Below are 13,541 nucleotides of genomic sequence, written 5' to 3'. Positions count from 1 at the left end.
ATGAAATGAGAGATCTCTCATCAGCCACATCTATATTTGTTATTTGTTCAATTATGGGCATGTAATTTAAGTTACTACTATAACTTTCCTTATTGTCAACTAAACATCCTAATATGTAACCGGTATACCATTTATCCCTGATATAACCCAATTCTTTAGTGGTAGTCCTTATTATCTGAAATGCCTCTTGAAAACTGTAAGCCGTTTTTTTAATCAATCTAATTTAATCTGGAGTAATAAATGCCATTATCTGAGAGAAAATGTCTTAGAACCCCAAAGACTGAAGTATGGAAGTCCTAACTTGTTTTGACTCATGAAATTACCAGAGAAAGATACAGAAAATGAAGTATAAAACGTAAACACGTTCATATGTAATGTTGTCAACCCGTGTTTTTAACCCGCACACCATTTCTCTTTGACATATCACACTTTTTCTGTGGCTCAGTAATCAGTCCACGTGGATTAAATCTCCCTTATATAGACTTTCCTTCTGATACTCCACCCACAAGTTGCTCAACAGGAATCGAAGGACCGCCCTCCATCTATGACGTCTAGGCGGCGTGGCGCTCGCGCAGATTTTGGCGGGGGCGCGCTTCAGCTCCACCGAGACTTCGTCAGTGCTAGCCCAGACTAGACGGAGAGTGGACGTGCTTCCCCTAAAGAAACAGAACCGACGCCAACCGCACACACCACGAGCAGTGACTATAGTCGCGTTGCGTCTTTTCCTTAATCCGAACCGACCAACTCTGAATTCGCATTAAATATGTCTAATATCGTCTGTTGTCAAACGCCTCAGGTAAGACATTTTATCTTTCGAAGCGGAATTGATTGTGCTTGAGGGCTTTTTCGAGTTGTTGACCGTTAATGTGATATGAACATGTTAAATTACATACTTGCTCAAGTGGATCCCAGTGTGACTGTTGTTATGATATTTGTGTATTATTTACAGTCGATGGTTAATTTGAAGCTGCTGAAAATGTCGCGGAAAATGTGACTTAAACCGCCGCTTTCCGCATAATTGTCCAATGACACGAACGTTGAGCTAACGTTGGTGATTAAAATAGATCGTTATTATTGCCAATGATTAGGGATTCACACAAATCTTCAGATAGATCCATGATGTTTCAAGTTACTTAATTAAGTCGGTGTGTCTATCTCCTGGCTCCTCATCCTCATCTAAGCATCAGGTTGGCTAGCAAGAGAGCTAACACGCTTTAGCTTCCGACCCGCCTCTCCTCTGGTTGCACGTATAGCCCGTAAGAAAAATTATGTGTATTGCCTGCATTTGTAATCTGTGCCAAAGTCTAGTCAGCCTAATCGGATACTTTGAGGGGAGACTCCCAGTCCTGACCCAGTTTCTGGTGGCGGGCACAGACTATGACTTCTGGCTCGACGCCAGACATCACGGCTCTGTAATGCACTCAATCAGAGGAAGAGGCAGGGACATTTCTGTGCATCGCAACAAATGGAAGTACATGGGATATCATGCCCACTGGGGGATGGTAGGATTGTGTGGGTTGAATGAGTACATGCTGTTCTTTATTACCCCTTAATTTAGTGCTGTACTGTGTTAGTTACGGGTTGTGAGCAATCTTAGCACCTTGCTGAATGCTGTGCCAAATCGATCGTGGAGCAAAGGAAGTGGTTCAGACGATTCGTTGAAATTCAGATTTCCTGAGTGTAATATTTGCTATTTGAGAGTGTAAAGAATGTTTCTCAGCTGTGTTGCCTAATGCAGTAGCAGTATTTGACCTATTGTGCTGTTAATCCGACTCTGAAAATGGCAACCACGTGAAAAAATCCCGATTAATCATGAATTAAATATGAGGGGTGTTTCTTTAATCTTTTTTTTTTTATTACTATTATTGTCCGGAAGAGTCATCGATTTGAGTTCTCTATATAGATCGAAATCGTGCGTTGTTTTATTTAAAACGTGACATAACTGGAATAATATTTACAGTCGTCAATGAAACACCCATAATGTTTATGTGTGAGCGGTAAATTTCCACTCAGTTAGTGTGAAATGTTCAACAGAGCCTCTCTTCACCACTGGGGGGTGTTTAACAAGCATTGATTGTTCAGCATCAGGCCTGCACTTTTGTGCCTGTCTAATCAGATGGAATAATGGGGAAAGAAAATGCATTCATAGCTACCCTCTGTGACAAAGTTCTGAACAGTCTCACTTTTTCCATTTCAGGACATTGTTTTCTTTTTCTTTGTTCTGCGGCTGTCAGCCTCCATGCTGCCAGCTTGAGTTAGCCTGGCTGTTTCACTCTTGCTTGTCTGGTCAGCTGCATGACCGTAACTGATGTCCTCATGCTCGACCTTTTGGTCAGGGATCTTGGACTTGCATTATTAACCGTTCACCAGTTTAATCCACTGTCATTGTCTAATGTGAATAACACATGCTTCTTTTTTTTTTCCCTAAAATTTAGCCAGATGCCATTTTTAAATAGTCTTTTTTTTTTTTTGCCATTGATTGTGAAACATTGTTACCTTCAATAAAATAATTTAATTACAGCTGTGATTAAGTTGAAGCTGTTAAATAACATCTACAGAGTTGAGGGTGTGGTTTGCCTGCCAGGGCTTTAGATGTGGAATGAGGAGGGAAGGAGGCAGTGAGCTAGTGTGGTGGACCCAGCCATGTGGAGGAGTTGAGCATTTGAGCCTTCACAAGGAGTCTTTTACCAGATGTTGCGTAACAACTCAAAACTAGGTCAGTGTTCACTCCATCCACATGCAGACATGGTGAAGCCTCTCTGTGTGCCAAAGACATTTAGCTGTGCCGATGTGCTTGCAGTGTTGGCAAGGGTGACTTTTGTTGCACCATTCACGTTCGTATTGCTCATCGTCCTCTTTGTGTAAATTTTGTACTATTATTTCTTTTAAGCTTCGTGTTGTCATATATGCAAATGAAGAAAAAAATACTGCAGTCTGAAGCAAGGTAATCACATTACCTCCCCATTTTTTTCCTTCTCATGACTTACTAATATACTTTGGGCATAATGCCTTTTATGTTTAATTTTATTCATTTATTTATTCAGTTGGTTACTGGAAAATGGGAACAATTCACCTGTTTGCTCGGCGCTTTAGCACACATGGCTTGTGTTGGTTATATACTGAGAAGGCACATCACAGGGCCACAGAAAATGGCTATTACAGATATGTTTACCAGTATTACCATGGTACAGATCTTTCTGTATGCATGGCCTCGGCTTTTAAGGAATGTTTGTTTCAATTTCTTTCTGACACCAACTGTGAGTAGGATGCTATTATTAGGCCGTTTACTGGGAGCAGACCATTTGTCTGCTCTTAAGTCTGTCTAATCATGTTAGCAGATGATTTTAGTTCAAAGTCTATGTATGGACTGTACAGAGTGCAGCTCAACCTAGAAATCAAAGCTTCTGCACTATTAAAGGATAATTTTTCTCATATTTTTTGCTGTGTTTGAGAAAACGGTTCCTCTGGGGGGTAAATGCCTGCAGTGATCTGTTGAAGGGTTATTGTTGTGTTGAGGTTACTGCAAACAAATGAGAATTTTGCATGTTAAATCTTACACATTTAATCACTCGCTGATATGCGAGTGACAGCTGCTAACGTGACAACTACATCACACATTAAGCACTTTGGTAAATAAGAGCTTTTTTAATGACTTGAAATCACATGCAAGTTGCATGCTTGAATAAAGCTGGCTGCCCTGGAAAGCCTCATGACATGGTGGTGTGTGGATACTTTGGGGCAGCTGTTCTAGTCCATCTTATCCCAATGTTAGTTGGAAATAAATCTGTTGTGGGAGAATTTATGTACTCGCTGCATTCTGCAGATGGCATGGAGATAGTTAGCAAAAGGTTTGGTCCCTCGGCTTGGGGACATAATCAGACATTTATTTATTTCTTCTATATTGGAAGAAAACGGATGATGTGGAGAAGAATAAAACAAATGATGGCCAACCTTACGTCTTATGAAAAACCTTGTCATAAGCTTCTCCCTCGTGCTTTCCCCTACGTCAGACCCTGAATGAAATGGTTCCAATAGGAGGAGCCTTCTGTCGGAGGCTTGTCGCTTAAGGTTACATTTAAGAGGTCCACATCCGGAGAGAGTGTAGACGGAGCTGAAGACATGAAACGGATTAAACAACATTGTCTGGCCTTTTTGGATATAGCAGCATGTGTGGAGATTTAAAGAGCTAAATTGAGGGTGTCGTAAGGTAGGAGTGTCAAAGGAATGAGTTTAGCTTGTTGGGCTGGAATGGTGGCAGCATATTTGGTTGAAATTGCGTTTGGGAGCATTATGTTATGGCATGAAGGGACATATCTTTCCTTAATCAGATGCATTATATGAAGCAGTTTATTTTTTTTAAACTTTGTATTCAATGTGATAACATGGAAGCATTGCGAGCTGTGCTGTGTGGAAGAAACACTTGGTGGCACAGGAGGAGGGAGGGTAATTGTAACTGCCATCTTGTGTGTGAGGTTGCTTTATTTATACATGGCGCTGACTTGTGCTAACATTGCTCTGGTGCCAACCATGGACACCACCTTAAAAATTGTCAAGGGGAAAAAAAATAAAATTCTTGTCTTTTTCTCTCTCTTTCCCTCTCCACTCCACCCCCCCCACCCCCCAGGTTATAATGTATGACCAACAAAGAATAAGTACAGCTCTATAGCCAACGGGATCCCGAGGACTTGATTACAGTCGCTTTAAGCCTGATAGTTTGTCCGTGGGGCTGCTCTCCCTTCTGTTCACGTCTGCAGTCAGCTGGCATTTCTTCTCACAACTTCCCATCCCTCTCCTTGGGTGAAGAAGACTTGGTTCCACTGTGATCTCAGTCTCCTTTGCCTTTTTCCTACAATTTGCTCCTGTTCTACTCTCAGCCGTGTTGCTTCCCTGGATTTGAATTACTCTCTATTAGGTAAGGCTATGACTAATGCACAGGACTGATAATGCACATTACAAGCACTTAATCCTAATCCTCTTTCTGTAATAGCTGGTTTTATTCATTGATGACCAATGCTTCACAATCAAAAGCTTGCTCTACAGAGAGCAACAAACATGCATTTGTTATTACTTAACATTTCTTTCTTGTCTTCAATCAGGAATACCATTAAAACTAACCAAGATGATTCCAAATGGTTATTTGATCTTTGAGGATGAGAGTTTCCTGGATTCCACTGTGGCCAAAATGAATGCTCTGAGAAAGAGCGGTCAGTTCTGTGATGTTAGGCTGCAGGTATGGTTTATTCCACTTTCACTAGCAGATCATTGCACTTTTTCTATGAACCTGTTGAGCTGTCCTGTCAATCTTAACAGCTAAGTTGCAAGGTGTAAAGAAGTGAATAAGATGTGAAACATTTGGTGTAAACGTGAATCAGACTTTGATCACAAAGCACTGGTGTACAGCATGTCGGCTGTGTGTGTAAAACCTTCTTGGTAAAAAGAAAATTCACATCAATGTCACAATTTACTCTGTTGTTGGTTGTGATATAAGTGTAAGAATCTGTTACTACACTTTGTAAGATACAGGCCTAAAGGACTTTTAGAGCCAATCAGGAACTGAACTTTAAATGTATGTTGAGAACCTTAGTAGGTCAAGATTTAAATGTCTTCCCTACTTACCCTGGTGCACTGATTTGCTCTGACACATCTTGGCTTTCCTCTTCTACCTGTTTTTCCAGGTGTGTGGTCATGAGCTGATGGCTCACCGTGCTGTTCTGGCTTGTTGCAGTCCCTACCTGTTTGAGATCTTTAATAGTGATATTGAGACTCATGGAGTCTCACATGTCACTTTTGAGGACTTGGAGCCAGAAGCTGTGGAGATCTTGCTCAACTATGCCTATACAGCCCAGTCAGTAGCATCTTTTGGTCTTTTTCATCTTTGATCTTATCTCTGGTCAGCTGTTTTATAACGTGGTTGCCATCCTTTTTTTTAATTTTTGCATAACACAGGCTAAAAGCAGACAAGGAGCTGGTGAAGGATGTGTACTCTGCAGCCAAAAGGTTCAAGATGGAGCGAGTCAAACAGGTATGTATGAGTTTATCTCTCACATCTTACTCAGAAATCCTAGGTGCTCTTTAAATTCCTAAATCTAAAACTTTCTCACTCCTCAGATTTGTGGGGACTACCTGCTGTCTAAAATGGATTCCCAGAATGCCATCTCCTTTCGAAACTTTGCCAGCTCTATGGGAGATGCCAGACTTTTGGCCAAGGTGGACGCTTTCATCCAAGATCATCTACTTGAAGTATCTGAACAGGAAGACTTCCTCAAACTTCCCCGCCTCAAGGTAATAGCTGAAATTTGGACATGTGTTGTTATGCCTTTGAGGATCCATTTAGAATCCTAAAAAAATGACAGAAGGTTTGTGCCATTTTCCAATGGCCATGCTTGATATTCTAAATGTATGCACACATACAAATGGCATCATTTGCTAGAGATTGTCTGTTCTGGTTCCTCTTCACCTTGCATTAATACTTGTCTGTTGGCAGTCTTGGGTTGAATAACATACAGGATAATGGTTGTGGTTTTACCATTCATGATTAAAAATGCTTACAATATGAAGGTGTGCCTCTAAAAGATTTTCCTGACGGTTTAAGCCTATTGGGTGTGGGGACAGGGAACTTTAACTTAATCAGTAGTAAGGCCATGTGTAGGCTGGATATTGGACATTTTGCTTAAAAACTTGTTTGTGCAAATGAAGGAAACTGGGACATGTTTTAGAATATTTGCTGTATTGGTTTCTGTATTGTTTTTTTTTTTTCTATATCTCTGTCAATTTGATATCTTGAGGGTTTTTGACTCTAGGACAAACCAAGTAATTGCTTTGAAGGTTGGTCCAGTCCACTCCACAGATTTGAGCTACAATCTTGAGAATACCATGAGCTTTTACTGTTAATGATTTCTAATTGGATCAATGTGGAAAAAAAACAATGACTGGTATTTGGCCATCAGTTCAAAGAGCCAATGATATATAAAATGAGGTGGAAAAAGGAGGGGTGTGGTACTTATTCATGGAGGGCAGATGTAAAACATTACTCAGGTAGTTAGAGCAATTATTTTCCACTAAGCACTAAAGGTAATGGCATTCATTTGCTGTTACACATTCACTATAGTCCTGCTGTGCATTCATCTAACTCCCATTTTACCCTCTTCATGTGTGTACAGTTGGAAGTGATACTAGAAGAAAGTCTGACTCTGCCCAGCAATGGCAAGCTCTACTCCAAGGTTCTCAACTGGGTGCAGCGTAGCCTTTGGGAGAATGGAGACCAACTGGAACGGCTGATGGAGGAGGTCAGTATCAAAGCACACAGTAGTCTCAACTCAGACTGGTCTTCATTCTCACTTTGCCCTCCCCTTTCCTTTGACCCCTCCTGCTTTTGACATTAAGAAGTCATTAAGGGGGCTGAGGTAGAAATAGCATGCCAATGTCATGCTGCTATGTCAGGATTGCTCTTTGTTTTCCTCTGATTTGAGGTTTTGCAGTAAGAAACTGTATCCCTGATCCATACTTCAAATTAGAGGTGAGCCAAAAGGAGCTGCTGTCTGCTCTTGTTTGCTTGTTTTTGTTTTTTTTTTGTGGGGGGGTTGTTTCTATTGTTCTTTTTGAGTACGTGGTTGGTTTACATACAACCCCATCTGAATATTACAGGGCTCGTCTCATCTGAAAGTCAAACTCAAAAGGTCTGGCCCTTGATTCTGTTTTCTCACTGCCACTTTACTATCTGAACAGGTGGAAGTTTGTTGCTCCAGCACTAACAGGCACTCCTCCCCGTTGATTTATCTCTCCTGTAGGTTTATTAGCTGCAGCAGGAGACCAGACTGAGGAGCCAGGACTGAGCCACCAGGGTAAATGAGTCAGAGAAAAGAGGGAGGAGAGGAAAACTACTACCTCTCAGCAGCTTCTCTTTTTTCAGCCAAGCAGCACTGTGCCCCAATCTGTCCTCTCCACACAAACAGATGAATCTTTCTATTTACAAGAACAAATTACACACAAACCTTTAACAATCAATACATTAAACTGAAGGCCCCTCTTACTGTCCACTGACCCATTATTGAACCCTGAAAATTAGCCCTTGGACAGAAGAGCATTGCACACGAAGATGGGGATTTCCCCAGTACAAATATTTCTCAGGAGAGCAAATTGAGTTGAATAATTACTTTCAGCACCCTTTTTTTTTTCCTTTTTCCTTTTTTTTTTTTTTTTTTTAATCTAAAATCACACAGCTTTTTCTCCTCTGCTTTAAAAATCTGAAATGTGCCCCCAAGATGGGGCAGTTCAGTTACTTCAAGAAGTTTGCTCTTGGTATTATTTTGTCGGGCATCGAGAGTGGTTGTGGAACCATCTTAAAGCATTTGCTTGCAGATATAACATCACTACTGTTAGTCATCTGGATTTGCCAGTCTTCACAATGGCCAACCTCTTCAGCTAAAGGACCAGTTTCCAAGCAGCAAAGGTGGCAAGAAGGCCACTTGCGGCTCCTTCTCTTCATTGAAGAACTTTCCAGATGCAGCCTCTCAATTTTCACAAGTTCCCTCTTTTTATAGATGCAAATTAAGGAGACCCTGTGACAACACTCAGCAGCTTGAGCTCAGACACTTGATCCGCTCTGTGCAGTGGCAGCAACGTGTCTTTTTAAAGGAAGTATTCCATCCATCCGACTGAAGAGCCAGGTGTTCGTCCTTTCCCCCTATTCTTCTTCACAGTTCTGCCTCCGCCCTTCTTCTCCCTCCTCTTCCCCCCTTATGCTGGGGTTTTCAGTGTGTTGCCTTGGAGACAGCCACATGGGTGTGTTGTTCCTGTTTGTCTTGCAGGTGCAAACGCTCTACTACTCACCTGACCATAAGCTGGTGGATGGAGGGCTGGTGATTGAGGGGCACAGTGAGGTGTTTGGTGGCGAGGAAGACCACCTTCAGTTTGTGCAGGTACTCAACAGCTTGTGCCTGGCTTCACTATAAAGAAGTCTATCACAGTTTGCAAGTTTATTTTACAACCTTGTGCTCAGTCATTCATAGAAATGTAACAACCTGAGCCTGGCCTAAATATATATGGCTTATTTATTACTGAAGTTTAATCATTGTGAGTACTGACATGAGAGGATTAGCAAGTCATGAGCTATGATGCATGCCTCGGTTATGCTGTTGAGTGTATATTAAAACCACATTGATTATTAAGTCTGCCTCAACCAGTTGAGTGTGGATAGTAATGGGTGTTTCTGCCTTTATCCTCCATTTTGGGTTGTGACTTAAGTGCCAGTACGTGTGCTTGTACGGTCTGAGGGTGTAGTTTGCAGTGTAGAGTGTTGACTTTAAATTGGGTGAGTTTTCATCACTTACTCAGACAAGATGGATATAGTTAATCTGGCTGGATCAAAGTATAGATCTGAGACATAATTAGCTGGAGTTGGCTGCCAATAGGTCTGTGGTGCAAGCTTGGCTCCTGTAGCTGCGTTGTGCTCTTACAGAAGAAACCCGTACGTGAGAGCACCCAGAGACAGCTGAGCGGCAGCTCTTCAGGAAGCCTCTCACCCTCTAACCAAGCAGCAAATGCCCCAAAACCTACCGCCAGGAGAGAGTGGAAATACATCGCCTCTGAGAAGACCACAAGTGAGTGTGCATTTGTTTAGTTTCTGCACTTCTCAAAGAATTCCTTCTTTGGGGATGGAAATCGAATGGTTGCCATTGCACGGTAAAAATGGCAGGTAGATTATTTCAGGGCAACAATCTTTTAATCCCACCTCTAGACAACAACTATCTGTGCCTGGCTGTGCTGGATGGAGTGCTGTGTGTGATCTTCCTCCACGGTCGCAGCAGCCCCCAGACGTCCCCCTCTGCCACGCCATGCCTGATGAAGAGCCTCAGCTTTGAGGCCCAGCCTGAGGAGCTTGAAGAGCACCCACTGTCACCCATGCATTACGCTCGCTCCGGCCTGGGCACTGCAGCCCTGAATGGAAGACTCATCGCAGCAGGTTAGCATTAAAGAAGGTCAAAAAATGGTTAAAACATCCATCCAGAATTATCACTAAAAGGTATGCTAAAAATGGATCTATATGTGGTTATTTTGGAGAAATTTACTGTATTGTTGGTGCTTAGAATGTAGGCTTTAAATAAAAGATAACAAATGCAAGGTGTTTTCAAGATCTGAGCCTGTTCCACCTCTCTGATCCTGTAGGAGGCTACAACAGAGAAGAGTGTCTGAGGACTGTGGAGTGTTACGACCCTGAAGAGGACCGCTGGACCTTCATCGCACCCATGCGGACACCAAGGGCTCGATTCCAGATGGCAGTTCTTATGGTAGAGCCTACCATTCATCCTTATCTCAAATTTATTTACGCTATAGTAAAGGGACTTATCGGCTTGGAGTGTGCCTGCACATGTTAAAACGTGTCTCAATTGTCCAGAGCAAACAGTTAAACATGTATCTGCTCCCTGACCAAATAGTTGGCTTCCTTAAACCTCTTGACTTCTGTAGGCCTTTTTAGCGTGTGTAAGGCAGTGTGCCCGTTCAACTTGTAATTTTTATATATTTTTTATTGCTTGTCTGTTTCCACCTCTTACAGGGTCAGCTGTACGTGATTGGAGGTTCAAATGGACATTCTGATGAGCTTAGCTGCGGGGAGACATACGATCCACATTCTGATGAGTGGGCCCAAGTGCCAGAGCTCAGGACAAACCGCTGCAATGCAGGTCGGTACACTGTGCAAGGACTTATTGACTGATGCTTGAATTTAAATAGCAAAGTTAGGTAGTTTCTTTACTAAGTTATAGGTTTGTTGAACTCATTAATGTCGTCTCTGTCTAAAGGTGTCTGCTCCTTGAACAACAAACTTTATGTTGTGGGAGGGTCGGACCCCTGTGGGCAGAAGGGCCTGAAGAACTGTGACGCTTTTGACCCTGTGACCAAAACCTGGTCCAACTGTGCTTCTCTTAACATCAGTACGTGTCCACACTCTCTCTAACATGCAGTACATGTGTAAATCTGAGGTGTCACCCCTTTGAATAAGAGGAAAGTAACTAAAAAGGCGTGTTAATGAAGCAACTTTGTTTTCAGGGAGGCATCAAGCAGCAGTGTGTGAGTTGGATGGCTTCATGTACGTGATTGGAGGGGCTGAGTCGTGGAACTGCCTGAACACTGTGGAGCGCTACAACCCAGAGAACAACACCTGGACTCTGGTAGCCCCCATGAATGTGGCTCGCAGAGGAGCAGCTGTTGCTGTCCATGCAGGTAAGCCAGCCAACATCGCTCTGGTAAAAGACACTGGGGATGGTATGACTCATTAGCATGTTGCTTGTAGACAGAATTGTTATTGTGCGGGCTGCAGTGCGTCGCTGATGTCGGCGTCTCCCATTCTCCCCAGGCAAACTGTTTGTTGTTGGCGGCTTCGATGGCTCCCATGCTCTCCGCTGTGTGGAGGTGTACGACCCAGCCCGCAATGACTGGAGGATGCTGGGGAGCATGACATCGTCACGCAGCAACGCAGGCGTGGCTGTGCTAGGCGAAAACATCTACGCCGTGGGCGGCTTTGACGGAAACGAGTTTCTCAACACAATGGAGGTGTACAACCCTGAGAGGGACGAGTGGAACGACTACACCAAAGCCCCATCTCCCCTCTCTGACTGAAGAGGGGAGATGGGGAGATGGGAGGGACGGGGTTTTGGAGTTTCACAGTGCTTCACCTTTTTCCAAACTAACAGGCTTAGTGACGTAATCGTGTTTCGTGATCTTCTGTGTGTATGAATGGGTTTGTGTGGGTGGGGATGTTCAGGTGAGGGGTCTTCAGTGAAGACTGGCTTATTCTTGACAGGTGGGGAGGGGGGTGGGAGGGTTGTTGCCCAAAGCAACATGACGCCTTTGCATATTGCATACATTATTTTTCTTAATTTTTTTTTTTTTTTGTGCTGTATATATTTTGTTTCTTCCTCATTTCTTGTCATATGCCAACATTTACTACACATTTAGTGCTTTTCTTTTTCTCTTAGTAAAAAAAGTTAGTCACTCTGGGGGTTTTCAGCTGAACTTTCAACTATTAGCCACTTACAAGGTGGCCATATGGAGTGATGATGATTGAATTCTGTAACTTAAAGAAAATTTCTGTTGTGGATGTGTAATTTTGCTCACATTTAAAGGTCAATAGTTTGAAGCCTTACTCGAGAGTGCGAGTTGTATAACACTTGTCATGGCTTTTTTTTTTTTTTTTTTTTTTGTCATTCTAAACGAGCTGGATTGCTTTTTGACTCTTAAATGATGGCCTTTTTTATATTTTTTATACACTGCTGATTTACCAGTTTAAAGTAGTAGCAGCCGGCTTAAGTCAGTGAATCTAACCAGTGCCAGATTAAATTTTTTCATGCACACACACACCCACACACACAGCAGACACTCACAACCATGCTTCTGCTAGCAATTTTTGTTATTGTGATTCAACTAATTGATGTATGTAGAGATGCAGTTTACTGAAGATCCTTTTTCTCTTTTGTGTTTTAAAGTGTCAGGCATTGGCAGATTCTTCAGGAAGGAATGTTAGAGCAAGAAACTATCACATTTGTAACATTTCGTAATTAATAAATCATTTAAACCTGATTTTTGTCTTCGGCCTACTTTCTAAATACATGTCAAGGTTTGACACAGTAATGTTGGTGGGGGCAGGGCCTTGCTCATAGTGTTCCAATGGGTTGTATTGATGGGTTCTTCCAACTAAAAGTTACTGCAAGCCAAACCACATGGTGTAAATCTTGAATAAATTACCAGTAGCTGATTAAGTGAACCTAAATTTAGCATTCGCTGCCACCTCATCTGCCCCTGGCTCTGGTCCTGTAGTTAGGGGCAACCAAATTAAGCCTGTCTTTTTCTTCTGCTTAAGTGTCTTTTAGGGGAGATTATACTAAGCTGGTTAACAGACTTCAGCAGGAAGAGACAACGGCCACTCTGGGCTTTGGAAGTGTCGAAAGGTCCAGCTGGGTTGGCCACACTACATGACCTCAGACTCGTCTGGGCTGCTTGCCAGAGCTGGTTAAATCCCAACCCTGTGCTCATTCACAAGTTAGTCTGATAATCTGCTGACACACCTGACGGTTGCAAAAAATAAGTCTGCAAATGGGTTACGTGTAGCAGGAAGCAGAGTTTGAATACTTACAAGATGAGTGTGTATCCTGGTTATTCTGTGATCACACTTTATTCAGAATGACGGCCAACTGTACTATAATTTTACCCATTACAGTGAGGGGATTATATATTAGGACTTCCTCTGTATGCTTATACAACCAGAGAGCAAAGTTTGTCATTAGCCAGATACTTGATTATAAGATATGTGAAATAAGGAAAGATAGGAGCCAAAATAAGTCTTTATGATACAGATATGATTCAGTATCTTTACGATCGGTCAATAAAACTGAGTCTGTTGTGACGCTTAATAATTTATGACCCAAGAGCTGCATCTAGAACAAGTGGTCTTAATCCAAAAGTACAAATGAAATAAGAGCTTTCTCTGTACACGATCCAGCTCTGCAATATCAAGACAAAAGTTCAGATAATTCTCTGTCTGTCCTTTC

At 42.3% G+C, this 13,541-nt stretch overlaps 1 protein-coding gene across 1 annotated transcript; it reads left to right on the top strand.

The window, feature by feature from the left end:
* The first annotated feature begins 4,714 nt into the window (after positions 1 to 4,714).
* On the top strand, positions 4,715 to 12,573 carry ivns1abpa (influenza virus NS1A binding protein a). The gene is made up of 14 exons (XM_072389135.1): positions 4,715 to 4,912; positions 5,097 to 5,230; positions 5,676 to 5,845; positions 5,947 to 6,022; positions 6,109 to 6,282; positions 7,161 to 7,286; positions 8,808 to 8,918; positions 9,458 to 9,599; positions 9,737 to 9,961; positions 10,165 to 10,286; positions 10,553 to 10,679; positions 10,797 to 10,928; positions 11,044 to 11,217; positions 11,351 to 12,573. The coding sequence occupies exons 2-14, from the start codon at positions 5,120 to 5,122 to the stop codon at positions 11,611 to 11,613; spliced, it is 1,953 nt and encodes a 650-aa protein (XP_072245236.1). The 5' UTR covers positions 4,715 to 4,912; positions 5,097 to 5,119; the 3' UTR covers positions 11,614 to 12,573.
* Positions 12,574 to 13,541: the final 968 nt, after the last annotated feature.

Source organism: Leuresthes tenuis, unplaced genomic scaffold, assembly GCF_036924035.1.
Source record: "Leuresthes tenuis unplaced genomic scaffold, fLeuTen1.0.hap1 SCAF_7, whole genome shotgun sequence".
Taxonomy (NCBI): domain Eukaryota; kingdom Metazoa; phylum Chordata; class Actinopteri; order Atheriniformes; family Atherinopsidae; genus Leuresthes; species Leuresthes tenuis.
The sequence above is the reverse complement of the archived record's forward strand: the minus strand, read 5'-3'. Positions and strand labels throughout refer to the sequence as shown.

Bases quoted from the DNA above. Each gene is read 5' to 3' on its own strand.
- ivns1abpa (XM_072389135.1), top strand. From the start codon at position 5,120: ATGATTCCAAATGGTTATTTGATCTTTGAGGATGAGAGTTTCCTGGAT. The intron at 5,231-5,675 runs GTATGGTTTATT...CTGTTTTTCCAG, and splicing joins TCTGTGATGTTAGGCTGCAG to GTGTGTGGTCATGAGCTGAT. The intron at 5,846-5,946 runs GTCAGTAGCATC...TGCATAACACAG, and splicing joins AACTATGCCTATACAGCCCA to GCTAAAAGCAGACAAGGAGC.